Source organism: Apteryx mantelli, chromosome 28, assembly GCF_036417845.1.
Source record: "Apteryx mantelli isolate bAptMan1 chromosome 28, bAptMan1.hap1, whole genome shotgun sequence".
Taxonomy (NCBI): domain Eukaryota; kingdom Metazoa; phylum Chordata; class Aves; order Apterygiformes; family Apterygidae; genus Apteryx; species Apteryx mantelli.
The window spans coordinates 2,067,987-2,094,160 of NC_090005.1; the positions used below are offsets into that span (position 1 = coordinate 2,067,987).

At 54.3% G+C, this 26,174-nt stretch overlaps 1 protein-coding gene and 1 long non-coding RNA gene across 3 annotated transcripts; one reads left to right on the top strand and one right to left on the bottom strand.

Annotated features, from left to right (window-relative positions):
* Positions 1 to 2,770: 2,770 nt before the first annotated feature.
* Positions 2,771 to 13,297, bottom strand: LOC136994371 (uncharacterized). Of its 2 annotated transcripts, none has more exons than XR_010886483.1 (3): positions 13,116 to 13,297; positions 10,815 to 10,908; positions 2,771 to 3,002 (listed from the first exon to the last, which is right to left on the bottom strand). It is a non-coding gene; the product is annotated as an uncharacterized lncRNA (long non-coding RNA). The 2 variants fall into 2 exon arrangements; XR_010886484.1 differs by lacking the exon at positions 13,116 to 13,297 and adding an exon at positions 12,797 to 12,874.
* LOC106497296 (SKI/DACH domain-containing protein 1-like) lies at positions 10,452 to 12,945 on the top strand. The gene is made up of 2 exons (XM_067311892.1): positions 10,452 to 11,410; positions 11,450 to 12,945. The coding sequence occupies exons 1-2, from the start codon at positions 10,688 to 10,690 to the stop codon at positions 12,881 to 12,883; spliced, it is 2,157 nt and encodes a 718-aa protein (XP_067167993.1). The 5' UTR covers positions 10,452 to 10,687; the 3' UTR covers positions 12,884 to 12,945.
* Positions 13,298 to 26,174: the final 12,877 nt, after the last annotated feature.

The following is a 26,174-nucleotide window of genomic DNA, read 5'->3' on the forward strand; positions in this document are numbered from 1 at the left end:
CCGAGAGGTGCCGGTCCGGGGAAGGGAGGGCTGGGAAGGGGCTGGGAAGGGGCAGGGGCTGGTTTGGGGAGGGGTCGGGGCAGTTTCTTCTTTGCGCTGCGGAGCTTGTACTGACTCGGCTTTCTACAGCAGCCGGGGGGGGGGTCGTTTTTATGGGTTCGCTCTGACAAGCACCAAAGGGAAAATTAACTGGAAGGAGGCAGAGCGGAGGCGGAGGGAGCAGAGGGAGGGGAAAACGTTCCGAAGAGAGAAGGTGTCCAGGGAAGAGCCGCCAGCACCTCGTGCCCGGTGTCCCCGCCGCCCTGGGGGCAGCAGCTCCCGGCACCGGGCACCCGCCGCTGGGCTCCGGCTGCCCGGGACACCGCGGGGAGCCCGGCAGCCCCGTGCCCGCAGCGGGCTCCCGGCCACCGGCCCCTGCTCTGAGCCCCGCTCCCGTCATCCGCCGACCCGCCGGTGCCCGTGGCTCCCGGTGCCCGCCGTCCCCCCGTCCCGGTGCCGCTGTCCCCTGTCCCGTCCCCCGCCGCCCCCCGCTCCGGTGCCCGCTGTCTCGGGGACTGGAGGTTTTAGAGGGTCACTTCGGAGCAGCCCCGTCACATCCCTTGAAGTCGCCCCCCCTAAAACTATCGCTTTGTTTCATCTCGATTTAGCGGCGAGCAAAAAGCCAGCAAAGCCCCCCCCCCGACCAGAGGGGACGGGCAGGGGCGCGATGGGAACAGCCATGGGCTGTCCCGTCCTGCCTGGCGATTCCTAGAAAGTGCAGCTAGCGCTGAGATGTCATTTTGTAGTGAAATGTAAACATTTTCTATTTTATTATTTCCTTGCCCAGTGCCTACATTTCCTTTTACATATTAGGATCTCTGAAACAATCGTTTGGCAACTGGGAGATGCAATGGTGCTAAAAAATAATAATAAAATTAAATAAGGACAAACAGATGCAACCTCCTCTCCTACACACGCACAATGTACTCGGAGGGATTTGAGGAAAGTAGTTCAGAACAATTCTCAGCCATTCAATATTTTTTTTATTACCAAACTCCCCGGGTTAACCTGGCTCCTTGGCAGGTATAACGGCTCCTACCCGGGTCGTCCTGGGGGTGGAGAGGGGCGAGCACATTTTGGGCAGCGCCTAGGAGAGTCGCGGGCTGGGGCCACGGAATGGCAGCGTTTAACCCCACACCCGTGCGTGTGTCTGTGTGTCTGTGTGCACAGATCCGCGCTGAGCCGTGCAGCGAGGACGGAGAAGGACACACAGTCACCCCGGCCCAGGGGTCCTCGTGAGTTTTATGTGACCTTGCACTCCCGTATCCCAGGTTGTGGTTGTGCGTACAAACTTCTCCCGTCGTTCAAGATGCAGTTTTGCATCTAAATTCCGAGCATTTGCAGGCACACACTTACTGCGTATTCCCAGAGCTGCTGGGTTTAGCGCTTAAATGCATAAGCACTGTGACTAGAAATTGCTAGACCCGAGTTTTTATCTTCGGACGTGCACAACTTGTGCACTTATCCCCTGGCTCACGCTCTGTGGTGCAGGCGATGTGCACACACACACGCACGTTTTCTGTCTCACAACAGAGCAAACCTTACGGCCGGGTCGAGCCGGAGCCCGAGGGAAACCCGTGGGATTTGTCCGTACGGCAAGAGATTTTATTATTATTGTTGTTGCTGTTGCCAGAAACCAGCAAACTTTACAATCCAGATGTTTTGAGAGTGTCAGAACAACTTGCTGCTGCTGTTGTTTTTATGGCAAAATCAAAAGCAATCGCGGGGGTTTATAATCTGAGAGCATCCAGCCTCGCAAAGAATGCAGGTTGCTCTTTGCCTTATACCTATCTAACCCAGATGCTCCGGGTATCTCCCACTGTTGACAGCCGTTTTCTTCAAAGGCTTGTCTTCAGTGATCCATCAATTAGGATAAAAAATGAGCTCTCATTCTCCTGCATTTGTTTTGGGAAGAGGGAAATTATTTAAACAACTGTATCTCCATTAAATGAGGGAGCGAGGGCGGAGAGCGGATCCCCTTACTTTCTGAAATGGAGCAAAATGCTGTTTCACAAAACATTCGCTACCTACCACGTCTCATAAAGAGCTACTAGCTCACACATAAAAACGGGTACAGTGACGAATCGGAGAAGCTGTATTTCCAGGGTAGGAGGAGATGTTTTTCACCTCCATTTCCTCACTTAGTGTATAAAAAGACAGAGGTTGGGTATTAATACCGATATCCACTCCAACCCTATTATTTAATTCATCTCTGCTGATTACTTTTTTTAAAGGCCTTGCTTCCTCTCTTTGTATAATTGTCAGACCTTGGCACAAAAGGAGGGTACGGCTCTCCCTTTTTAGGAGCACACAGACACCCCCCCACACATATGTATGTAAAGAGAGAGAAGGAAAAACAACTGGGATGCAACCGGGCATTTTCTCTGTTTTTTTCCCCTCTTTTCCCCTCTAAAGGAGGCTGCAATTTCAAACTTGAGCAAACTCGGTAACTTTTCGAAACCGAGCAGTAGTTACTGAGCATCACCCAGGCAGCAGGGAGGCTTCGCAGGGCGAGTGCCAGCCTTCCTCCTTTTATTGTAGCCAATTAGGCATATGTTGGTATAAAGAAGGCTCCGATGCTCCCAGCGTTTCCCATACAGAAGATAGCTGCGCTGCTTTGGGACATGTTCCTTTAAACAGCCCCTTTGCCTTCTTGTTTACAATAAACACATTTTTGTTAATGAAACCCTCGCCCACTTGCAATCCCCCCCTCCCCTCCGCAAACCCCATAAAGCTCCGGCTTTGCATATCTGAGCGCTGCGCTGCCGGGCCGGGTCCTTCTGGGGTCCGCGGGTCACGCCGGGGGCAGCAGGGTCATTGTATAGCCATCATGGGTCAATAAGCAACTGGTCAGGCTCTCAATCCACATCAGGCCTTGAAGAGGACTGGGAAATGGGAGAATCCATTCATAATAATAATAAACTTGTCAATCAATAACGGGCAGGAGAAATACTTTGTAAAAGCTAAAAAAAAAAAAAGAAGAAGAAGAAGAAGAAGAAGTTTTTCCTTTTAAAGTTTGACAACACGAAACTTAACACAGATTAAAAATGCTCCAAGGCTATCCGCTTTCCCCTGGAGGAATTTTAGTTCGTAATTACTTTAAGATATAACATTCGAGCAGGAAGAGAGAAGCGCTGTAGGTATGAGTTTGCCGTGCAATTTAAATAAGAATTGATAAATGTTTCTCATTCTTTGAGGGAAAAGGCAATATCCAAGACCATTCTCTGTCTTACAAAAAAACTGAAAGATTGTTCCTTTCTTGCTTTGCATTGCCTTTAATTTTTACTGATATCAGCACTCACGGAATGGCAAGGAATAGTTTTGTTTTAAGCTTATCTTAGCAAAAAAATATTTTCCAGCATTCTTTTAATTCTATACCGAACTAGTGACCAAAATAATGTGTTAGTAGTAAATCAATGGTTTAAACATAATAAGACACTTTTTCTGGTTTATCTGGGCTAGGTTAAAAAACAAACAAACAGGAATTAAGGTTTCCTCAGATGAAATTTGTTAAAGAGAAAATGCTCTGGGTTTATCATTTCATAATCTGCAAACATTTTATAACTAAATGTTCCCGTGTAAAAGGAGTGAGAGCATGGATTAAGCAAGAAGAGTAGAAACAACCAAATCACAATGTAATATGAGAAACATCAAAAGGCGACAGAAGAATAATGCAAATTCTCTGCTGGCTTTAAGATTGAGGCATGAAATCTTCAATCTACAAACTCATTTTTCCTCTTTCTTAGAAGTCTGCTGTTTTCTGAAAGGCATACATTTCTCTCAGTGGCCACAAAAAATAATCTTTAAAATCATCGAGAAAAAAAGACTCGTGCAGGAGAGCAGGAAGATGGAGGTTTCCCCTTCAGCCTCCCCTCGCATCCCTCGTCCTTGCGCGGCTCCGCGCTCCTTCGCAGGCATTTCTCGGGAGAAGCAACCCTCTTGCAACCATTTAGTTGTATTTGCTTAGGAAAACAAACATATTTTTCTCAGACGGCGGTGTTTATTACTGTATAATTTCCTTCAGCTGCTCTCTAGAAAATGTGGTTTCTTTGTTAGAGGATGGTGAAAGACTGTTTATTAAGGAAGACAGAAATAAAGCAGAAAGCACTAAAGGAAGAGTGACCTTGGGATGTTTGAGGAAAGCGGAGGGATGGGCGCGTTTTTAATTCCCCGAACTGGGACCCTCCTCCCACGCCAGTAAAGCCGTGCAAAGGAGCTATGCAGAAAACATAACTCAGCCGATTAAAAAATAGCGACCCGGAGCGCGGGGCCGGGCTGGGGGCTCGGCGGCCCCTCGCCGCCCGGCCCGGGCTCGCCCCGGGGTTTTCCTCCGAGCAATGCTCCGGCCCGCTTAAATGTGGGCAGGGTGGCACCATTTGGTCTGATGCAATCTATTTCTCTCCCTAGGCCCCTCCTGTAGTTTAAACCCTGCAGTTTTCATCAGACTGCACATTTTCGGAATGTTTTCTCCTTTTTAAAAAAAACCGTGTTTTTGCGGAGAGGAGAAGGGAACGACAACAGCAGCGGCCGTCCTCGCCTGGAAGCGAGGAGGTGCGACCGGGTGAGCCGAGTTCCCCTGCAAAATAGCACACTTTTCTGGCTTTTTTTTTTTAACAAAAGAGAGTGGAGCAGGATTTGCATCTTTGTAAATTGGCACTAGGTACTGCTTTCTTTTGCACTGGGGTAGCACCTAAAGATAAAAATCCAGTAAGAACCAACCATCTACTTATAACGGCCCGTGTATCACAGCACAAATTCACTGTAAATTACACAAACCCCTCGCCTACAAATATGCATCCTCGTAAAGCTGTATGCTTTGCTAATGTCTTCAGTCTCTGGTTTTCCAAAATGCTATTATGAATGTGGAAATAAATAAAGAGCTACGTTCAGGAGCTCTTTTCCGATTAGTGGGATTTGTTGCAATATTATTAAATAGCGATGCAACGCACTTGAAGTTTAGATTGAGGATGGAGAGGCAGTTTTCGGTGTTTGCATTAAACATGAATCGCAAGCTATCCGCAGAGAATAAACTTTCTAAAGAGAATAAATCCTGAAAATAACTATTCTGTGTGAGAGAGAGGGAAGATCGCTGCCCGAGAATGGGTCCGGCAGCGTGCAGCCGTCCCTCGCAGCTGGCAGCAGAAAGGTGGATCCTGGAGCAGGGAGGGCAGCTACGCAGCCGCTTGCAACCCCAATGTGAGGGAGGGCATCAAGTGATTTGTAGAAATAATTTCACCGCGGACAGTTTAAGTGCCTGTCAGGAGTAACTGCCCCTGATCAAAATATCGGGGGTCTCAACCAGTGCCGGGTGCGAGGCCGAGTTCAGCTCCCTGCAGCCGCGGCGGGTTCCCGCAGGTGTTTTACAAACTGTTTGAAATAAAACAGTATTTTGCGATATTTACCTTGAAACTCCGAAGGCAGAAAAGACCCCTCGTGTCTGAGCCGAGGGGTTTTTCCCTTCCCTCCAGAGGGCCTGATCCTGTCGGGGGGGCAATAGGCCCCTCCTGCCCCAGATCAGGGGGAAAGTAGGAAATTGCAGCCTCTGCATGCGGGTTTCTGGAGGGGAACGGCCGTGTGCGCATTGCCGGGGGGGTCTGGGCTGGGAGGGCTACGGCCCTGCTGTCCCTTGCGTTAGGAATCTCTCATCATCGACATTGTTTTTGCTGCTCGATTTTATGGGGTTTGTTTCTCTTCAGAAGAGAAAGAGTATAAGACGGTTCTGCACAATCAGTATAATTCAGTGGGACCGATATTAGTTTCTAATCCCTTTTTTTCGTAGTAAATCTGATGTACCTTCTCGCGGAGTGCTGGGCGCTTTGCGGGTTACCCGCGTTCCCCTGCCCTCGCCCCGCTCCCACCGTCTCCTCTTTTCCTGCCTGCACCTGCGTTTTCACACGTGTCTCCTCGGCCGCCCGCTCGCTTGGTTCCGCTGCGGAGGGTGTTGAACTTGGGGCAAACCTCAAGTGAGGTCCGAGCTCTCCGAGCAAAACCAAAGCAGCACCTTGCTTCTGCACCCCCCCCCCCCCGCGCTGAAGTGCGCGACGAGCACACTCGGGTGCTCCTTCCCAAACGGGTCACACCAAACCGATCCGGGATTTCCTCCTTCTCTTCCTCCCCCAAACTTTGATTCCTTGCACCAGGTCAAATGGAAAAAAGAAGCATTGAGAAACCAACGTGAACCCCCCCCCCCGAAAGCTCCTCTCCTCCCGGCCGGGAGCCCGGCCTCGTCGCCCGGCGCCGAGCCGGAGGGATCCGCGCTCCTGCGCGGCCGCGCTGAACGCTCCGCGCCTCTCCCTGCTCGGGGGGGGACATTTGCGGAGTCTCGGACTTTATTTCTGCCCGCTCCGCGGGGACCCGGCCCCGTGGGACAGCACGCACAGGGCGGAGGCGAGGTGACAGCGCCGAGCCGCGGAGCCGCCGGGACCGGGGCGCTGCTCGGCCGCGGCCGGTCCCGCGGCTGCCCCGGCGCCGGGTGCGGGTGCGGGTGCGGGCAGGGAGCGCCCGGGGCTGCGGCGGGCAGGGCTCCCCGCGGCGGGGCGAGCACCCGGGGGCACCCTGCCCTCTCCGTGCCTCGTGTGTGTGTGTGTGTGTTTGCACTTCCGTGTCAGGCACAAATGTACCTCATCTAAAACCAAACCTTCTTTTCGCCGAAACTCCCCCCCACCCCCCCCCCCAGCGCTACGGGGAGCGCGTGTGTATCCATTTACCAGGGCAAACTGGATCCCTTAAAAGTGCGCTAACCTGAGGCACCGACCTCCTCTTTTATTTTGCCGATGACCTGCGCACATCCCCCCTTCCTCCACCGCCCCGGCGAGGCGAGAGGGATGCGGTAAAGGGCGGGCGGGGGGGGGTGTCCCTGCAGCGGACCCAGCGCCTCCAGGATCCCCTGGAAATGGGAATTTCCCAATAACCTGATAACTTTTATTGCTTCCTGCGGAAACAGCCAGCCGTGACAGGTATAAGGGAGAAATCTCCCAGGGCTGCCTCCCGGATTGGGATTGCTGCGGCAGACCCCGCCGGTTGCTGTCCTCTCCCCCGCCGTGCCGGGGCCCGGCGAGGCCCGGGGGTGGGAGACCCTCCGCCGCCCCCCGCAGCAGGACCCCGGGCTCAGATGCAAAATCTCCTCTCTGCGAGGGCTCCTCGCTGCGCCCGTTTTCCGAAGCAGAGTCGCTCGGGGTCGGTGTGACTCGGCGGCGGCAGCGCAGCCCCCGGGCTCGGCCCCTTCTCTGCCCTCCCCGGCGCGGCCCCAACTGTTGCATGGGGCAGAACGAGCAACCCAGCTCGTGGCCATTTCGCTGTCAGGCCTGCAACGAGGCTGACAATAAACACAGATAAGTATAGAAGCCATCATCCGCCTAATAATTGTCAGCTCGTCTATGAATTTATAATTCAACGGTGAAGGTGATACAGCAAGGGGGAACATGCTCAGCATTATGCATATAGCAAGTGACCCACGGCATTATCAGCAAGGACGCTCAGAGCAGAAATACAGAATAGTTACGGTGCTACTAAAATGCATTTGTTCATGAACCAGCACCCTGACTGCGAATACCCTGCCCTCAGACTATATGTATGTATTTGCAAAGTATCCGTATGTCCTACGTAGAGCTGTCGTGTCTGTGTGGAGGCATCAATGCACACACACACACACACATTCTATATTGTACTTTATTCACAGCCAAAACATTGGCTAATTTTGCTCCTGTTAACAGAGATCCACTGCGATACAACATATCTATACATTTGCCTGTGCGTGGCTTCTGAGCCCTGTTTCTTTCTGGCTTGCGATCAGGGGTCTCTATGTCCTATATAAAGCCCTACAAACGACCAGAAACAGTTTATTGTATTGTTCGAACTTGTATTTTCTTTACAAGACCCCTCATAAACCCTGGAGCTGCATTAGCCACATCGGACAGGGATATTATATGCCAGCTTTCTCCCCACCCCACACTCTCCTCCTCCAGTCTGGCATAGCGCAATGTTCAGCCTATAGGTAAAATGGCTCTAGCTTTATGTGGAAACAAAAATACCACGGATCTCCCTTCTTATTTGCAAAGGGAAACTCCAGTCTGGCTGACCCACTTCGTGCAAATAGGACTTTTTGTGGTCTCTTGCAGCAACCCACACCGACGTACACACCGTTTGCAGCAACAAGCTGCAGTATCCACTAACCGGCCACTTTCCGTCCATTGCGATGCAAACTATTCCCCCTCCCCTTTGCCCAAACAAAGAGGAATTTCGTGTTTGTGTTGGACGGCAGACCTTTACTCACAGGAAACTCTGCCTGTGGAAACTGAGGGTGAAATGTGCTGTTTTAATACAGCCAGATCTGGAGAATGTGGCATTTTCTTTTCTTAGCAAGGCCATTAGTTTGTGGGGTGTGTGTGCACGCACATGTGTGTTATAAAGGGGAAAAAATCCTTCCATTGATTTCTTCTTTAACAAAATCGATATGGTTATCGGTTCGCCTGCGCGTTAGACTTGACTCTCGTCAAGTAATTGACGAGAAGGTAGATGCAAATCAGGTGATCTCCACTCCCAAATTAAAGGCAATGTTGGAGTTATTTTGAATTTTTTTACACACATACTCAGGAATGTGCTTCCTCCTCCTCCTCCTCCTATGGGATTGTTTCTAAATCGGGATCATTTGTGGTTGATTGTACATATAGTTTAACAAATTATTATTATCAAATTACTCAGATTTTGCCATTTGAACCACAAAAAAGCAGAGAAAGACTAAAAGCAACTTTTCATGTGGGAGACAGACGAGGCTTGAAAGGGAACAGCATGCGCTGCAAAGCTGCAACTTCCCTTCCCCCCAAAAGGTTTCCGAGGTAACTGTTTCCCCAAAATTAGCCTCCTGAGCAGAGAGTTAAAATCGCTCAGTCCAGCCTCCGTGGCTTCACTCATTTCGCTCAAGTAGCTCCAGGTTTATAAAGAAATAGAGGAGACAGGACAATAGAGCCCCGAGCTGGGTAGGTTTGTTTTTTTTTTTTTTTTCCCCTCTTCCCCCTTCGGAGACAGAAATCTGCAATCTTCCTTTTGGGAAAACATCGTCGGGTTCGTAATGCAGGAGCGAGCTACCAAATGCCGAAGAAATCTTGGGAGTTAAAGTTTGAAATAAACTTAAGCAGCGCGCAAAGGCATGCGAAAGAATTCCCCTTTCCCCCCTCCTTTTCTTTTCTTTCCTTTCCTTTCCTTTTCTTTCTTTCTTTTTTTTTTTTTTTAAGGACATTTTGGAAGAAAAAGATGAGAAGTGAATAAGGAAAGTGTGTGAGTAAAAAAGGAATATACGTATCTTTGCATTGCTTTTATTCGTACTGTTGCTCGTGTTATTGTTGATACTACGTTGCAGTCTGTGCTCACTCGAGATAATAAATATAGTAATTGGCAATTAATAAGCGTTCCATTTCGGTTTGAATGATGAATTGTTACAGAGTCAATCGTTTTGAACAGCTCGCTAAGAGTAATATCTTTCACGGTTTATTAAATATATACGTACACACACACACCCATCCCAGAGGAATTAGATAAATTTTGGGAAGCACAGAAACACCTCTTAAAATAAGCCTTCGCGAACACGGTAAAAAATGGATCCAGCACAAAACAAAGCACAGACACACTAAGAGCTTCTCCGCAAAGATTCTTAAGAGGGTTAAAATTACCTCGAAAAAAACAGCGTATTAAAAAAAAAAAAAAAAAAAGGGAAACCCTGTATGTGGCTGTATCTATTGTGTGCGCCTGTGTTTCAACACGATTGCAAGCATGTTTTTCGATGCAAGCAGGAGCGGGCAGGGAGGCATGGCCGGGGCCGGGGCCGAGGGGAGCCGGGGCCGAGGGGAGCCGAGGGAGCCGGGGCCGGGGCCGGGGCGGGCGGCGCGGCGCAGCGCGGTGCAGCACAGCACAGCACAGCGCGGCGCAGCGCGGCGCGGCGCGGCGGCCCCGCGTTTATGAGGTTCTGCGCGGGGGTGTGCGTGTGAAATGTTGGGGTTTTATGACATCACAGGGTTCAAGCACCCAATCAGCTCCCGGGTCGCAGAAATTATTTGCTGGGGTGTTTCCTATAATATACTGTACTCGGGAGCGGGGCTTTAAGAAAGGAGCCCAGGAAAGGTGGGAGCGACATGGATTCGTGTGGGTTTTTCCGCTCCTCGCAAGATCCCCTCTGCTACCATTTTTTCCCTTCCACCCCCTTGTCGGTAGCTTTGTTTGCTTAAGCATCTCAGTGGCTTTGCACAGCGAAGGGGGGTCTGTGCTTGTTGATTCCTTCCCCCCCCCCACCCGAAAGAGATTATTTTTGAAGTGGAAGGTGGTGTGTGCGTATGCGGGGTAGGAATTGGCGGGGGAGAGCCTAGAGCATTCAAGATGTTTGACTTCTTTATTTTTCTTTCTTTCTTTTTTGCTGGGGAGGGGGAAGACGAGGAGTCAAGCCCCAGTACAGGAGGAGGAACGGGGTGTTTGGAAGATGTTGCAAACCATTGACTGGAGCATTTGAAAGGGAGATCGACTGCTTTGGCTTTTTTTTTTTTTCCTCCCCCCTCCCCCACCTCTCCTGAGGGGTAGGGATGTGTGATCAGGGAGTGGAAACAAATATGTCCTTATTTTCAATGCCCCCTTTGAAAGAGACAAAGTAAATGCTCCTTGCAAAATGTTCCTGACCTGCGAAGGGACCTTCGGAATTGTTCCAACTACCATGGATTACAATGGGGAAGCCAGGCCGGGGGATTTTCATGCTGGCTATCAAGAAATCGAAGGGATAAACTTGGGATACTTACAGATCAATGGCACCCAGATGTTTGCATTGGCCCAGGTCCTCAGCGACCTGTTTAAGGATATCCCCAGGACCACCATCAGCAAGAAGATGGAAACCTTAAAGATCAAGAGCCGACGCTGCGATCTCAAAGAGCTCCGGACCCTCAAAGCCATCAACTCCGTGCCCACCCGCGCGGTGAAATGCTCGCTCATATCCAAGGCGGACCTGGAGGCTCTGTGCACCTCTTGCAAGAGCCTCAGCCCCCGCAGGAGGAAGAGGAAAAGGAAGAGCAAGAGGAGGGAGCAGCTGCTGCTGCAGGACCCGGGGGAGCTCTTCGCCTGCCCCCGGCCCCAGCTGCTGCCGCCCTGCCGAGCCGGCGGCTGCTGCGGCCCCGAGGCGCCCGGGCGCCCCAAGCTGCCCCCCGGCTTCGGCAAGCCGCGCTCGGCGCCGGCCGCGCTGCTGCCGCAGCCCTTCCACCGGGCCTTCGCCGGCTATGAGAAGGCGCCGCGGGGCAGGAAGGGCTTCGGCCTGGCGGGCCGCGGCGGGCTCTTCGCGGGCGTCCTCGGCGCCTACCCGCGGGACCTGGCGCTGCTGCACCCCGCGGGCGCGCACCCCGCCGCGCAGGCGGCCGCGCTCGCCGAGCAGGGCCGCCGCAAGCGGGGCCCCTGCTGCGCCAAGGGGCTCTTCCCGGAGGAGAAGGGCCCCGGGGCCGCCAGGAAAGGCCGCTCCTCCGTCTTCCCCGGATCCAAGCGGCAGGGCACCTCCGCCGGCTACTCCAGCGACTCGGACTCCAGCCTGGACTTCGGCGGGTCCAGCCCCGCCACCTCCAGCGACTCGTCGGAGGAGGAGGAAGAGGAGGAGGAGGAGGAGGAGGAAGGGGACACGTCGTGCAGCAGCGAGGAAGGCAGCTCCTCGGAATCGGAGAGCAGCTCGCTGTGCAGCGGGGACTCGGTGCAGAGCACCCGGTACAGGCAGGCGGCTCTGCCCCGCTTCCAGCCCCAGACCCCGCGGGAGCCCGTCGGCGACGAGCGAGCCGCGGAGCCGCCCCCGAGCGTGGGCAAAGCCCTGCGCCCCGACCCCAGCCTCCTCTTCCTCTCGCAGCAGCTCTGGGCCAGGACTTTGCGAACATCAACTTTGGAAAGTTTGAGCCCGGCTCCAGCCCTGGGCTCGGGGGCCCAGCCGCAGCCGGAGCTGTACGCAAAGCAGGAGGCCTCCCCTTCCTCCTCCTCCTCCTCCTCCTCCTCCCCCCCTCCCTCCCCGAGCAGCACCCCTGGGGGGGATCCGCAACAAAAGGAGGGAGGCTTTGGGGACGCAGAGCCCTGCGCCAAAGGGAAGGATTTGCACAAAGATGCCTCGAACAATAGAGCCTCGTTAGGCCCCAGTGACCAAGCGGAGAGGCAGATTGAAGCTTTAGCCGGGCGATCTGCTTCCCAAGAGCCTGCCCCGGGCTCAGCCCCTCCGCCCGCAGCTCAGGAACCGGCAGGGAGCCTCGGCCCGGCACCCCCCGGGGACCTAGGGGAGCCCAGGAGGGAGCATTTTGACAGGCTCATCAGGCAATCCAAGCTGTGGTGTTATGCGAAAGGGTTCAACGTGGACGGGAAAAGTTTGCGCCACGGAGGGAGGACGGAGCCTTGCAAAGCTGCAGAGCTCAAATCCCCCGGTTCCAAAAGAGCAGAGAGCCCCAGCACCTTGTCAAACAAAGCTTTGAAAGGCAATGGCTCGGAAAGGAATGCCAAGCGCAGACGCCTTGCCAGAGGCGCTGAGGCAGAAAGGCAACAGAGCTCCTCTAAAGGGAGGCCACAAAAGACTCAAAGGAGGAATGCCAAAAAGGGAAACACTCATTGCAAACGCCTCGGCAGCGCCGGGCCAACCCCGCCTAGGAATTCCTTCAGCCTCATGGGCAACTTCCCGTGTATTCCCTCCCTGGTCGTGGGGGAAGATGGGGACCTGTGTCCTGCCTCCTCCCTGGGCGTCAAAAACTCCTGGGCTCTCTCCAAAACTCACCCGCTGTGGAGCTGGCACGTGGGGGGCAACGCCATCCCGGTGCCCCCCAGCCTCAAATTCCGGGGCTATAGCTTGGAGGATCTCTAAGGACAGCGGACAGCCCGGAGGAAAGGTTTCCAGCAGCGGATGAGAGCCGCAGTGCGGGCGGCGGGGCGGGCCGGGCCCGGGGGTCGGAGCAGGAGCCGGGGCCGGGGGGAGCGGGCCCCGCCGTGCCGCGGCCCCCCCGGGCGGCCCGGGCCGGCACCTCCCCGGGGAGGGGGGGGACGGTGCGCGGAGGAGCCGTGCGGGGGCCGGGGTGCGTGTGCGTGCACGGCTTTACCTGGGGCGGGGGAAGGGGGCTTCGCCTGCGTGTGCGTGCGAGGGTCCGATGTTGGTTTCTCGACGAGTTTAAGGTAAAACACGCGGCCAAACCCACGCGGCGGCTGAGGAATGCCTTCCCCTCTCCCCCCGCCCCGCTGCAAAATGTAATGGTTTGTTCCGAGCAAAGCGATTTGGGATAAAATGTGCAGCTCCGGGGGTGGGGGGGGTGGGGTGATGGGCTCCTGCTGGGGGAGAGCTGGCCCGGCGGGGAAGGCATCGCCCCTGCCCCTCTCCTGCCGCCCCGCGACGCGCTCGGCTCCTCTCCTCACCATCCCTCCCTTTCTGTATGCCAAAAAAAAAAGCTGAAATGAGGAAAGAATAGATCTAATTTCTCCCCTTTCCTCCATAAATGCATTGGATTAAACTAATAATAATCACACGCAGAGAGAAATAATGATGTCATATAGCATAAACACTCCTTTTTGGTCTGAGTCAATCCCATCAAAATTGGGAGCAGCTATTTCAAATAACTATATTAATAGTAATGTAATGTTTTCTGTCTGCTTAAGAGGCAGGAAGAAAATACAAACTTTAAAAAAAAAAACAGGAAATTCTGTTTGCTAAAAGAAAACAGGAGGCTTTGAGAGGAAGTTATTTGAAACTGCTGCATGTATATTAAAAAAAGTGAGTTGTTTGCTGGATAATAACCCTAACTCAGATAGCCTAAAGGTAGCAGGCCTGTAAAAGCTTTATGGGCACAAGAAATAGGATCCAGGAGCATTAGCAATAGAGTACAGATGGACAATTTGATCTCTCTCGAGCTCCGAAGTGGAATGCGGGGAAGAATGTGGAGGGAATGTCTCTCTTCTCTGTAAAGGAAATAATATCCCAGTTTAACTTTTCTTACAAACCAGTGTTTTTGTAACTGGCTCTTTTGACTATTTCTGATGTGATTTCCACCCCACTTTGGCATCAAAGCCCGACGGGCTCTCTGAAGTCGGCTCTGTTTTGGAAATGTTAGGCAAATCAAAGCTGATGTGGGTTTTTTGGGTTTTGTTTTTTTCTCTCCCTTCTTTTCAACAGAAAATATTTGCAGCCCAAGGCCGGTCGAGCACTGCCTGAGATCACGCAGTGCCCTCCATTTCAGCGGGCTGCTTGGGGAATTTCTATTTTTCCTCCGTAGTCCTCTTTCCTCCTGCAGAACAATTGGCCCCCACAAAAAAATCCTTTACAGTATCCTTTTATTGGAAAGGAAAGGAAATGAAAGGAAAGGAAAAAGGAGTCATTGCAGATATGAAAAGAAAATATTCAGCTCTGGCACGGCTGATTTTGATTTTTGGTTTAATTCCATTAGTGGGTAAAAAAAAAAAAAAAAAAAAAGGACATTTTTAAGGCCAAGCATATTTTGCATCTATTAAGCAATGTTTTTCTTGGAGATGTTGAATTGTTGCTAAAAGCAATGTTTGTTTTAGACTGGTTTTTAGCGGGCTTTTTGGTTAACTGCATTTTTTGTTTACTTCACCCCATCTCCCGTTCCTCTCGTGTTAAGCAAAAGAGTGGGATTTCTTCGTGTCTCTGAAATACTCAGGTTTTAACCGTAGCCGCAGACGGTTACCAAAAAATCTCTGTGAGTGTTTAGCGGAGAAATACCTTTTCTTTTGCGGGTATGTCCCACTTTCGCAGACTGCTTTTAAAAACTGCTTTGCAGCAGCCGGGATCGCTTTCTCCGAAGCGGGCGCACACACACGCACACAGAAATCACACAAATGGAGGCTTTTTCTCCTTGCATATTCCTTGCAAACTCGCCGCTTTGGTCGTCCTGGCGACCCGCAAAGGGGATCTGCAAAGCGAAGGAAAGGGAGAGAGAAAAGGGACCGGGGCGAGAGGAGAAAATCCCTCGCCGTTTCGCCGGCAGCGCCCGCGCTCCCCTCCGAGCTCCTCGGCGAGCAAATCCGGATCGCGTTAAAAATGTGATTTTTAGGGGAGCGAAAAAAAAACCAACAACCCAATCCTGCCGAGGTTGATGGAGCTGATGGCTGCAAACGGGCGGGAGCCGCGGCGCTGCGGAGCGGGCGCGCAAGGGGCGCGGGGGCTCGGCGGCGCCGGCCGCGGGGCTGCGCGGGCTTTGCGCGGGCTTTGCGCGGGCTTTGCGCGGGCGGCCCCGCAGCAGGGACCAGGCCGCACACAGCAACTCAGGAATATTTTGTAAGGCAAATAGCGCCCGCAGACAGCGCGGGTGCGCAGGCGGGTACCGCGGGAGCGGGCGGGCAGATCTGCGCGGTGTAGGTCCACGTCTGTTTATCTCGGTGTATATATGCGTATGCACATGTGGGCGTATGGAAAACACAGCTATTAACACCCGAGATGTACGTGCACACATGCATACATTATATGCACGTACATATCTGCCTGCTCCCGTACGGATGAGCGCGTGCGTGTGTATGTGTACATATCTGTATATTATGTGAGGGGGTTGTAGCAGGGCTGTGAATACAATACAAAGATACCTCAAAACTTTCCACACAAACACACCTTGAATGGCTCCTCAAGCAGCAAAACATCCTGTTCACAGCAAAAAAAAAAAAAAGAAAAAGAAAAAAAAAGAAAAAAAATACCCCAATTGTTCTTAAACATGTTTCAAAGAAATTGAGCGATCTGGAAAAACAAAGTAATCTTCCTAGCGATCCCCCACTGAAAGACTGGTAAGGGGAGTGGCAATGCATGGAAAGTAAACGGGAAAAAAAAAAGGAAAACCCAAACTGTTATCTGAATTAGCATGTTTTGGACTTCAAAAACGGACGAACACAACCGGTAGTTTGTTGGAAGAAGCAATACCTCTGTATGAAACAAAGAGCTGAGAGGATGGGATGGTTGGAGTGCTCCAGACTAGTTCTATTTTTGAGCAAAAAATCAACTTGCGTCGCCAAAATAGCATAAAGGATATAAAGGCACCTTTATAATGACATTAGTGACATTGCTTTATTTCCAAACGGGTGCAAAAGAAGTGAAAAATGATTTTTTTTCATAAAAAAATGTTTGTGTAGGTAGAAGAAAACCGAAAGTATCTTCTTGTAAAAATAAAGAAAACTTTTATGAAAGGGTGCTGCTTTTAAAAATGCAGCCAGCTTTAGACTCAGGAAAATCTCAGCTTGGATACGGTGTGGTGCTTTGTAATCATGGTTCGTAAGGGTTTATTTGGGGCGAGGGGGGTGTCAGGGCCCTTTGCTCTCGCCCGGCGTCGCCGGACGCGCAGCCGCAGCTGGGGGGAGCCCCGGGCCGGGCAGTGGCCTCGCCGGGGCTGTTCCCAGCGGCGAAAGGCTTCCTTCGGCGTCTGGCAAAATAGGGAAGAAGTGGATCATTTTGCATTTGTTTGGATATTTTCATAATTACAAATTTGCATCCCTCTATCCTAGTCCGGCGGGTTTAAAATTGTCTGTCACTTTGTGGGTGCTTCTCTGCTGGACGCGGGATCCAGGGACATTTCTGCCCAGGGATAATTTATTCTCGGCGGGTGCCGTGTGCGGGGAGGGGAGGTATAAACGCGCAGTCGCCGCCGGCGGGTGCCGCAGCCCCGGGCCTCGGCTGGCTGCGCGCCCCGCGGCCCCCGCACCGGCACCTCCCGCTGCTGACACTGCATTTCCCGGGGCTGCTCCTGCCTTGTACCCCAGCCCAAAACACGTGTCTGAAAATATCCACCAAGGGGAGGAAAGAGCTGTCGCCCTTTCCGGCCGTGTATTGGGTTTTTCTGTTTAGATTTACTGTACCTTTATTTATTTGAAGTTGTTGTAAGTATATGACTATGAAAGTGTTAATTCCTGCGTGCAATATGGAATCTAGGCTGAGAAATAAATACGTTTTTTACAGAGCTGGCTGATCCTTGGCCCTATCCGCATGCACGTGCCGGGCAGGCGGGTTGGAGCTCGGGCGTGCGTGTGCGGGGCTATTTACAGCGGTGCCCAGGCATCTGGGCACATCTGGCTGCGTGTGGCTATTTACGGGCCCCCGTAGCACCCGCGCGCCCCGGTGCTGCCCCACGGCCCGCGCCGGCCCGGCCGCGCGCTTTGCGGCTGCTTCGGGCGCGTGTTTGACTGTAGATGAGTGCGGCTGTCGGAGCCGGATATTTGTGCGAGGCGACACGTGTTTGTCCTTCGTATGTGCGAGCGTGTGATTGATTGCGCACGCATGTGCTCGGCCGTTTTGGGGGGGGGGTGCGAGCATTTCTCTGGACAAATTTCGCCTGAATGAAACATTTTTTTCCTAAACATTTAATCGGAAATCAATAGCTACTTCCATCTAATTTGTAGGCCAGACACGAGTACCCGGAGACTACTCCCCATACATGTGTTTCTATTTTGAGGGCCTCAAGAGTTAGTGCCCCTTATGGAAAGAGCACTTAACATATATTTTTAATTCTTTGCCATGGAAAAACTGCTGAAGACTGAAAGATCTCGCTGGAGCGGCATTGGTAGATTTAGCTCCAAACACAAAAAAAAATGTAGTACAGAACCAGCAGCCCAAAGATTAAAAGTGGATTTTATCTGCGCAATGTGTTGAGAAGGGCATAGAAATACCTCGTTTTGAATGTGAGCTGGGAAGGCTGAAATTCTGACCTGGAAAACAGTTATCCAGTTCTTTCAGTCGGAAAGATCGTCTATCCAAAACCCAGAGAAATGGAGGGAGAAACGAGATGCCTCCCCAGGCAGGACCTCATTAGCTGCGATTAATAACCATGTACTACTCGATAACCACAAAATCATCTTATGACCTGAGGTCTGCAGGAGGCCAGGTAAAAATCCCCTCTGCCCTTAAAAACGAGTGAAATCCAGATTACACAAGAATGCGGCTATGCAAATCACGCACGCGTCGTTTGAAACCTCTTTCCAGCTTCAACAACGTGGGGTTTTTCCCTCCCATTTCTGGCACGGAGGAAAGGAATCAAAGTCAAAATTGCTCCCGTTTAAAAATATTTAAAACTGCTAAAGGCAACTCGTGGAGACGCCCCCGAGTCCCGACCCAAACCAGAAACGACGCGGGGCAGGATGCCGCGAACCTGGGCCCGAGCGGCGGAGACCAGCCCGGCCCTAATCGCAGCCAAACGACCCTGCTCTTATTATTATTATCTTTTAAAGAAGGCAGTTTAATAACGCTGCTTATTCGGTGTGGCGAGCAGCACGGGGCTGGCCGGGGAGGGGGCGCCGAGCCCCCGGCTCCGGGGATTTGCCGCTGCCGGGGAAATCGGCGGGCGTGGAGCAAGGTGCGGGGGCCGCACGGGAGGGGAGAGGGGAGGCAGCTTCATTTATTTAGTTTAGTGTCAGGGTGTTAATGATAAATTAGATAGCAGAGGAGGGGCTCAGTAAAACAGCAAGCTGTGAGAAAAAAAGCAGCAGCCCCCCCCTGCTTTCCCCCCCCCCCCCCCGGCAGCCCAGGCCGGGCTGGGGGCAGGGAGGGAGCGAGGGTGACGCCGGGAGGGGGCTGAGGGATTAAGTGTCACTAAAGGCCTTTCATTTACCATGTTTACATGCAGTCAATAGAAGGGAATGGACAAGGGTTTATTGTGAGTTATGAGGCTCTTTCTAACTCCCATGTTATCAATATCTCCCTCTTAAAAAAAAACAAAAACCCACAAAACCCAATTTTTTTTATTCATTTTTTTTTAAGAGAAAAGATCCACAAACCTTTCGGGAAGGTAGAGCTTGCCCTCGCGCCCGGCCCGGCCCGGCAACGCACTTTGGAGGATCTTCCAGCTGCTACGTATAAATCTAAGGGCTCAATAGGTGGGGTTTATGCTTTTAGCAATTGAAAGAAATTACCCTAAATGAGGCCATATGGGAAACCGTGCTCATCCTCCCCCTTCCCCAAAACCAGGGGGAGGATTTCGCCTGCCCTTTGTCAGCGAAGGAGGTTTGGGGGCAGGATGCGGCCCAGCCCGCTCGGCTTTCCTGCCCGGAGCCGGGCTGGCAGCTCCGCTCCCGCTCCGAGTGGGAAAACTGCAATTAAATCCCCACTGCGGCACAACTCACACCGCCCTGCCCGGGCTGGAGCTGGGGTCCCTGGGCCAGGGCCGGGGGGGTCCCACAGCCCGGGGGGATCCCAGGGATTCGTCCCCTCGCTGCCCCGGGAGGGTTTCGGGGGTCCCAGAGGGTCGGGGGTGATGGCACTGCCGGGCCACCAAGTCCCCCACCCTCACCAGGGCAACAGGAGGAAAAAGCCCAGTTTTGCCCCAAACGCCCCTCAGCCGACGCTCTCTGCTCCCTCCCTGGGGGATCCGGCTCCCCCCCCGCCGGGACCTCGCGCGCTGGGGCTGTTTGCCTTCATTTCCCCCTTTCCTCCAGTTTTCCACACTGGGATGGCCCGGCCTTTTCATCAGCTGGAAATACTAGCAACTGCCCGGGCGGCTGCTTGCAATTAGCCATTCGTTACAGTGGTTAAACCCCCCCAAATAACCGAAGACGCTGTGCAGGAAACTTGGGATCCTGCATTAAAACGGCACGTCGTAAAAAAGCAACGACCTGTCGGGACACACTGTGAAACCAATCCTCCCCCAAGAGCGCACCGAGGCCGAAGCTTCGAGCACCGTGTTTTGCTCTCCGGGGTTCATAACACGAGGAAAAGTCCTCCTCGATGTGCAGCAAAGGACTAAGCTGAGGATTATTTTGAAACTGCTCTTTAACTTTGCATCAAAGGTTACTTTGGGGAAAACGGAAAAAAATAGGGAAATAACAAAAACTTTGCTGTTAGACTTCTATGTTTTGTATTCTTAGCACCTAACTTGCACGCTCACAGCTGCTGGGATTGCTTTGCCCAGTGAAACACCGTCAGTAAATGAGGGAGGTAAAACCCAAGGTTGCCGAGATCCCTGTTTGGGGAGCGGGAAAGTCCGGAGAAGCCCGTGCAATCCGCAGGGAGGCTGTCGGCATTGTCCCCGCGAGCGGGGACATGGGGCGACACCGTCTCCTCTCCCCAGCCCTGCTGCTCCCAGCCTGGCCTTTTCCGCCTGAAGCGAGGAGGATTTGGGGAAAACAGAGTTATTCCGGATTGCGGGTGCCCGGGATTCGTCCCCTCCGCTGCCGCTCTCCCCGCTGGGGCAGTGCCTGAACGCTCCCCGATGCCGGATCCTCCCCATGGTGCCAGGGGGCCGCGCTGGCCCGGCCACCGCGCCGTGTCCCCGCTGGGGACAGGGTCCGGCAGGGCTGCGAGGGTGGAGGACGCACCCACGTTTCCTTCCTTATTTCCTTCCTTTAAAAGCCAGGGAGAGGCGGCTGCTCTGGCGGAGCTGGGGAAGGAGGAGGTCGAGGCAGCAGCGCTCGCTGCAGCGCTTCTTGCCCTGCTCAGCCCCGGGGGGACCGAGGCCGGGCAGGATGCGGCCCTGGGCCTGCTGCCGGGGGGGGGCCTCCGAGCTGCCTCCCCGGGCAGGAGTCGCCATCCCCTCCGTGGGGCTTCCAGGGGTTTTCCAAGGAGGCGGCAGGGTTGGAGGCCGGCTGTTTACCCTGGCACTGGGGGCTCCCCCAGGGTGTCAGCTTTCGCCTATCTCTCCCTAAAATCTCGGCGGCGTGAACTCTGTGAACCCTCGCCCGGAGCAGCTGGGCTCCCCCCAGCTGCGCCCGTCCAGCTGTGCAGCCCGGGGGGGCCGGCGGCTGCCCCTCTCGCCTGGAAATGGGCTTCCTTGCCGCTCCTCCGGCCGCGGCCGGGCGCACCGAGGGGTGCAAGTTGGGGTGCACCAAGGGGTGCGGGTCAGGGTGCACCAAGGGGTGCAGGTCAGGGTGTGCGGCCGAGTGCGGGTCCTGGGGTGCACGGAGAGGTGCAGGTCCTGGGTGCAGGTCCTGGGTGCAGGTCCCTGGGATGTGGGTCCCCGGGATGCGGGTCTCCGGGGTGCAGGTCGGGGTGCACGGCTGGGCTTGGTCCCCAAACCCCTTTCCCTGGGGAAAGACTGCCCTGGTGCGAGCCCCAGGGGCAGGGACCCCAAAAGGGCTGGTTTCTATGCACTTCCACAATTTGCAATATCTTATTGTTGGTTTTTAATCACGTGTTTATAGTTGGGATTCTTGTCTGTTGTGCACTATGCTTCCCATTATTTTCATTATTAATCCTGACTCCTGCTACAATTATAACCGTCATGTCAGCACTTAGTCTTTCAAGAAAAACGCTGGTAGTGGGTCTCTGCAAAATACTTCCGTGGAGGAGGAAAAGAAAATCCGTTCAGTTAATAGCATTTAGTGACAGATAATCATTTGGGCTATGCTGTCATCAGGCCTCCTAATACCTGAATAATTAATGTCATACTTTTCTTTTTTTCCCCCCTCTTCAAATATTAAAATGTTTAGAGTCCTTGTGACAAGCGAACACCCCTTGCTGAAACGAATTGTCAGTGGAGATAAGCAGAGGCGCACAGTTTTCAAAACAGATTTTTCTCAACGGGGGAAAAATCCGCCCAGAAAGACGACGCCTGGGGAGCTCTTCTGCCTCGTGGAACGCAAACTTCTCGCGCGTGGGAATAGGTGAAGACCCCTCCGTGCGCGTTTGGGGGGTGTTGGCGTGTGCACGCGGGTGGGTGCGCGGTGCGGTGCAGGGAGCACCCGTGGGTGCAGGTCTGTCCCTCGACGCACGGGCGCCGGCGGCAGCTCCCGGGACCGGGGCACCTTCCCGCTGCCGCCCCCAGCGGACCCCCCCCATTTAAAAGCACCCCAATGCCCCTCCAGGCCCGAGCGACGCCGCTGCCGGCTTTGGGGAGCCTTTTGCACCAGCTAAGCAAGAGGGCAAGGCCGGGAGCGGGGTGGTTGCGGGCGCCGGCGGGTTCCTGCCGGGAAAACCCTTTGCATCCCGCTTGTGCCAGGAGATGGGCAGCGGGACGCGGGGTCGCCCGCCCGAGCGCCGCCCCCCCCATCCTCCCCGTATATATATTTATAACGTCCCGAGGGGGTAGCTCTGTCTCTCTCGGTTTAAAACAAAACCAGACAGAGTCTTGAGGGTCAAAAGGGAGGTGGGGGAGGGCTTTTCTCTACCTACCCCCGGACAAAGATCCCTTTGAATCTAATCAAGCAGAAAAGCAACCCCTTTCCTGTGTGTTTTTGTACGAGGGGAGAGGGGTTAGAGCGGCCCTGGAAGGTAAAAGGGAAGGAGATCCCATTTTTCCTTCCAACAATGGGATCTTTATAAATGTTCTCAAAAAACCTCGCCGCCGGACGGGGAAGGATGTTGCTGGTTTCCCCCACGAGCGGCGCAGGGGCGGCCGGCCGGGCTGCCCGGCGCGTGCAGCGGGGGCAATTTGCTCTTTAATTTTTTTGGGGGGGGAACGGGGGTTTTCCAGTGTTTTCCTCCTGCTCTGCCATCCTCACTTTCAGCAAAAGGGGCCGGGCAAGGCGAAGCCTGCCGGGATCCGTTGCAGCCTGGTGATGAGCAGTGCCGGAGCGGGGAGCATCCGTGTCGCAGGTCTTCGCCTTTAGCTCCGTCGCCTGCGTTTCTCAGGGGAGCTTCTTCGCTGCAGAGGGTCTGAGCCTGTTTCCATCAAGATCAACTGGAAAACCGTGCCAAGGCCCTTCTTCCGCAGGCTGCCGAAGCCTGGAAAGCCCCGTTTGGCTGCAGGGTTTTGGATGTAAAAAGCTCTCTGGGTGGTGGGACGGTGCCTGGCGCGACAGCGAGGTCCAGGACCCCCTTGTTTCTTCCCTCCCTCGACGAACCCAGCTCCACAGCACGGAAAAGGCCTCGGACACCGCTTCTTCCATCCTTATAACCAGCACCGCCCGACAGAGATTGAAGCTGATCAGTACAGCCTTCCCGCGTCAGTGCAACAATACTCAGCGTCTAAGTGTTTACATTAAGTACAGCGGTGTTTCAGCTATAAAAGCACTTTTAAACTGACGTTAACGGCGGCGTAACAATGTTGGATTGACTCGAGTTCAGCCGAACGCCGACCGAAAGCCTGTTAGGGAGAAGCTGCCGTGATATTTATGGCAGGAGCCTTACCGCGGCGCCGGCTCCGCAAGGCCGTGCCCCGCTTTGCATTTATGTGCGAGCGCTTTGCATCGGCCTCTTTCGCCGGCTCAGCCCAGCTCGCGCCTCTGTGATCACAAATCTGGTTGCCCACGAAGTGGCGGGGGGTGGCTTAAAGAATCGCTTCCCCCTTTTCCCTCCTCTGGCCACCGAGGTTTGCTGTCCCCACAGGGCCGCCGGCTGAAGCCCTCGCTGGGCTCGTGAGGCCGCCGCGAGGTTTCCCTGACCGAGAAGCTTCCAGCCGCAGGGAAGTGGCCTAAACTGCAGCTCTTTAATTGCTGTATACGTACGTCCAGCGTTTGCATCGCTTTGACTATTTTAGTGGAAAATTTGTTACTGAGATAATTAAACCAATATAAAACTGGTGCTGATAAAACACTCGGGATGCACAAGATTCATTTTTTTGGGCAGACGGGTGCAGCTCCTCTGCGGGGCCGTGCAGCTGGGTTTAAGGGGATGCGCACAGACGCCCCGAGCATCCCACGGCTTACAGGCGCGGATATAAATCCCCTGGCGACAAGGCGAGCTCGGGTTGAACCGAGCCGAACGGGCACCTAAAACCCGCGAGCAGGCGGGCTGGTTGCCTGCGGGGGCACGCAGACCCCGGACCTGGCCAGGGCTAGCCAAGCCATCGCCCCGGGTGTCCCCAGCGTCCCCGGCTTGGACGCGGGGGCCGGGAATGCTTTTCCTGGTTAATCCCGCGGGAGTTACTGCGATGCAGATGGCGGCAGGGCAAGTCCTGCTCCCCTTTTACAAGGCTTCGAAAAACCTGAATTTATGAAGCATTTAATAATCTTTCCCCCGCAGCAAATGCCCAGCCCAGGCGGTGCAAGGAGCCCTGCGAGCCGGAGCAGTGCGGAGCTGGGGGACAGTCCTGGCGCCAGCTCAGCAGGACACCTTCATCCTGCGTTTCCTTAGGCTTTCTGGCCTTGGAGCAGAGTTTCTGGGGTTGTCACTGCAGCGTCCTTGCGGTGGCTTTTGGGGGTGCCCTGCTCCCAGGCCACTGGTGGGACAGTCCCCTGGCACGCTGGCTTGGGTGCAGCCTCTGCCCTGATGGCCAAAGGGAGCCCCAAACCGCTCCCACGCCTTGTCCCAGAATCTCCCACACCTTATCCCAGGAATTCCCACGCCTTGTCCCAGAATCTCGCACGCCTTGTCCCAGAAACTGCCCGCTCTCCCCTTCCATTCCCCATGCTCCCTCGTTGCTTCCCATCTTGCTCTGGGACTTTTCCTCATCTTCATCTGCTTCTCCTCAGGGGATGGCCACTGCCCTGCTCCCACCCCAGTGCTAATCCCATTCCAGCATGGGGGTATTTAAAAATAAAATAAATGTTATTAAATAAAAAGCTGTAAAAATAAACAAGCAAGCTATTATTGCAATTCCCCAGTCCCCCAAAGCCCCAGTCCCGCAGCAGGTCCCCGAGCACATCCCAGGACCGTTGGAGGGACGATGTCGGAGCAGGAAGCCCTTCCGGATCCCATGCAGATCCCATTGCAAGCTCGGGGCTTTAGCAGGAACTATGTATATGAACACACACACACGTACACACACGTTTATATATATGTTTGTATTTGTATGTCCCCCAGCTCTGCTCAATCCATCCGTTCATGCAGCAGCAGCTTTCTGTTTGACTGCTCTTTATACCCTGCTGTAGGCTTCCAAGCCTGAAGGCACCGCGGCTGTCGTTCTCCACCAAAGCCCTTTCCGTATCACGAATATCAGATGTCCTTGCGGTTTTCCATGTTTCTTTGCTACTAGCGTTTTCCCGGGAGGGGGAGGCAAGGTCCCACCCATGCAGACGGGAGCACCCCAGGCAGATCGCGGAGACCGAGGACCCAGGCGAAGGGTTTTGTCGCCGGAGCGTCGGCCGGTCTGAACGGGGCCATCCGATTCCCTCCGTGCTTCCCGCCAGCACGCTCCGGCTGCTCGCTCCGGTATTTTTAGCAGGACGGCCAATCTTTTATTGTCCCCGAAAGCTTTCCCTGTTCTTCTGCACCCCTTTTGCAACCACGCGCACGTGCACCCCATCGTCCTGCCGGGTACCGTCGGCGGGGCCGGGGCCACGGGCGCTGCAGCTGGGCGCGCATTAAATGACAGCTCCAGCAGCGGCCACGGGGGGGGCAGTGGGGGCTCTTGCAGGGGGGGATGCAGAGGGCACAGATGCCCTTCATGGCCTCCTGCGTGACCTTTATTTTTCATTTTGTCCTTCGTCCCCTTTGCTCTTGCGACCAGGAGGTCCCGAGCCTGCCCTCCCCACCCGCCAGCCCTTCCCGGTGATGGGGACCCTGCTCCGTGCAATTAAAGCCTCCTGATAACAGACTTGTTCTCCTGGTTGCCCTTCGCAGCTGCCTTAGAAGCAGCCGCAGAGCCGCAGGGGGCTGCGAACCGCTGGCTGGAGATGCCCCGGCGCAGACGCCGAGCTGCCCGCTGCAGCCTGCTCCCGCTGCCCACCCCGCACGAGCCCTGACCGCAGCAGGGGCCGCGCAGCAGCTCACCTGGGGGCCCTGATCTCAGTGCGGGTTTTTTTGTTTTTTTTTTTTTTAAGTATTGGAGAAACCTAATTAAGGGCTGTTAACATTCCTGTAAGCCGATGCAGCTGGTGCTTGCGAGCCCTGCCCACACGGTGGCAATATCTGCCCGGCAAGCGGGGAGCTGCTTTTGGAGGTGCTGCTGCTGCTCTCGGAGGTGCTGCTTGCCCGGGTGGAGGTTTTTGTTGCCCAGGTGCGGGAATCTGCTGTATCCTTTGCGCTCAGCGCAAGAGCGCAGCCAAGCAGTGGTGCTGCAGCCCCCTGGGGAGGGTGAGCTGTGCAGGCTCCTGCCTCGGGGCTTCTCTCCTTGCAGAGCATCCCCCGGTTGGGGGATGGAGTTGGGGGTCTGGCAGGTTGCTGGTCCTGGGTGAAGCATGGTGGAGGTGTCCCCTGGCAGCAGGAGCCAGGGTGTGGTGTGGCAGGGGGTCAGGGCTGCCCCACCACTTGCCTTCCCCTGGCATCCGAGCTGCCCCATGCAGCTATTGGGGTCTGTCCCAAGGCATGCGGTGGGTGGCTTTGGGGGGCTGGGTGAGAGCAGCTGGGGCAGGGCTGGCATCTTGAC

Bases quoted from the DNA above. Each gene is read 5' to 3' on its own strand.
- LOC106497296 (XM_067311892.1), top strand. From the start codon at position 10,688: ATGTTCCTGACCTGCGAAGGGACCTTCGGAATTGTTCCAACTACCATG. The intron at 11,411-11,449 runs GCGCAGGCGGCC...GGCCGCCGCAAG, and splicing joins CCGCGGGCGCGCACCCCGCC to CGGGGCCCCTGCTGCGCCAA.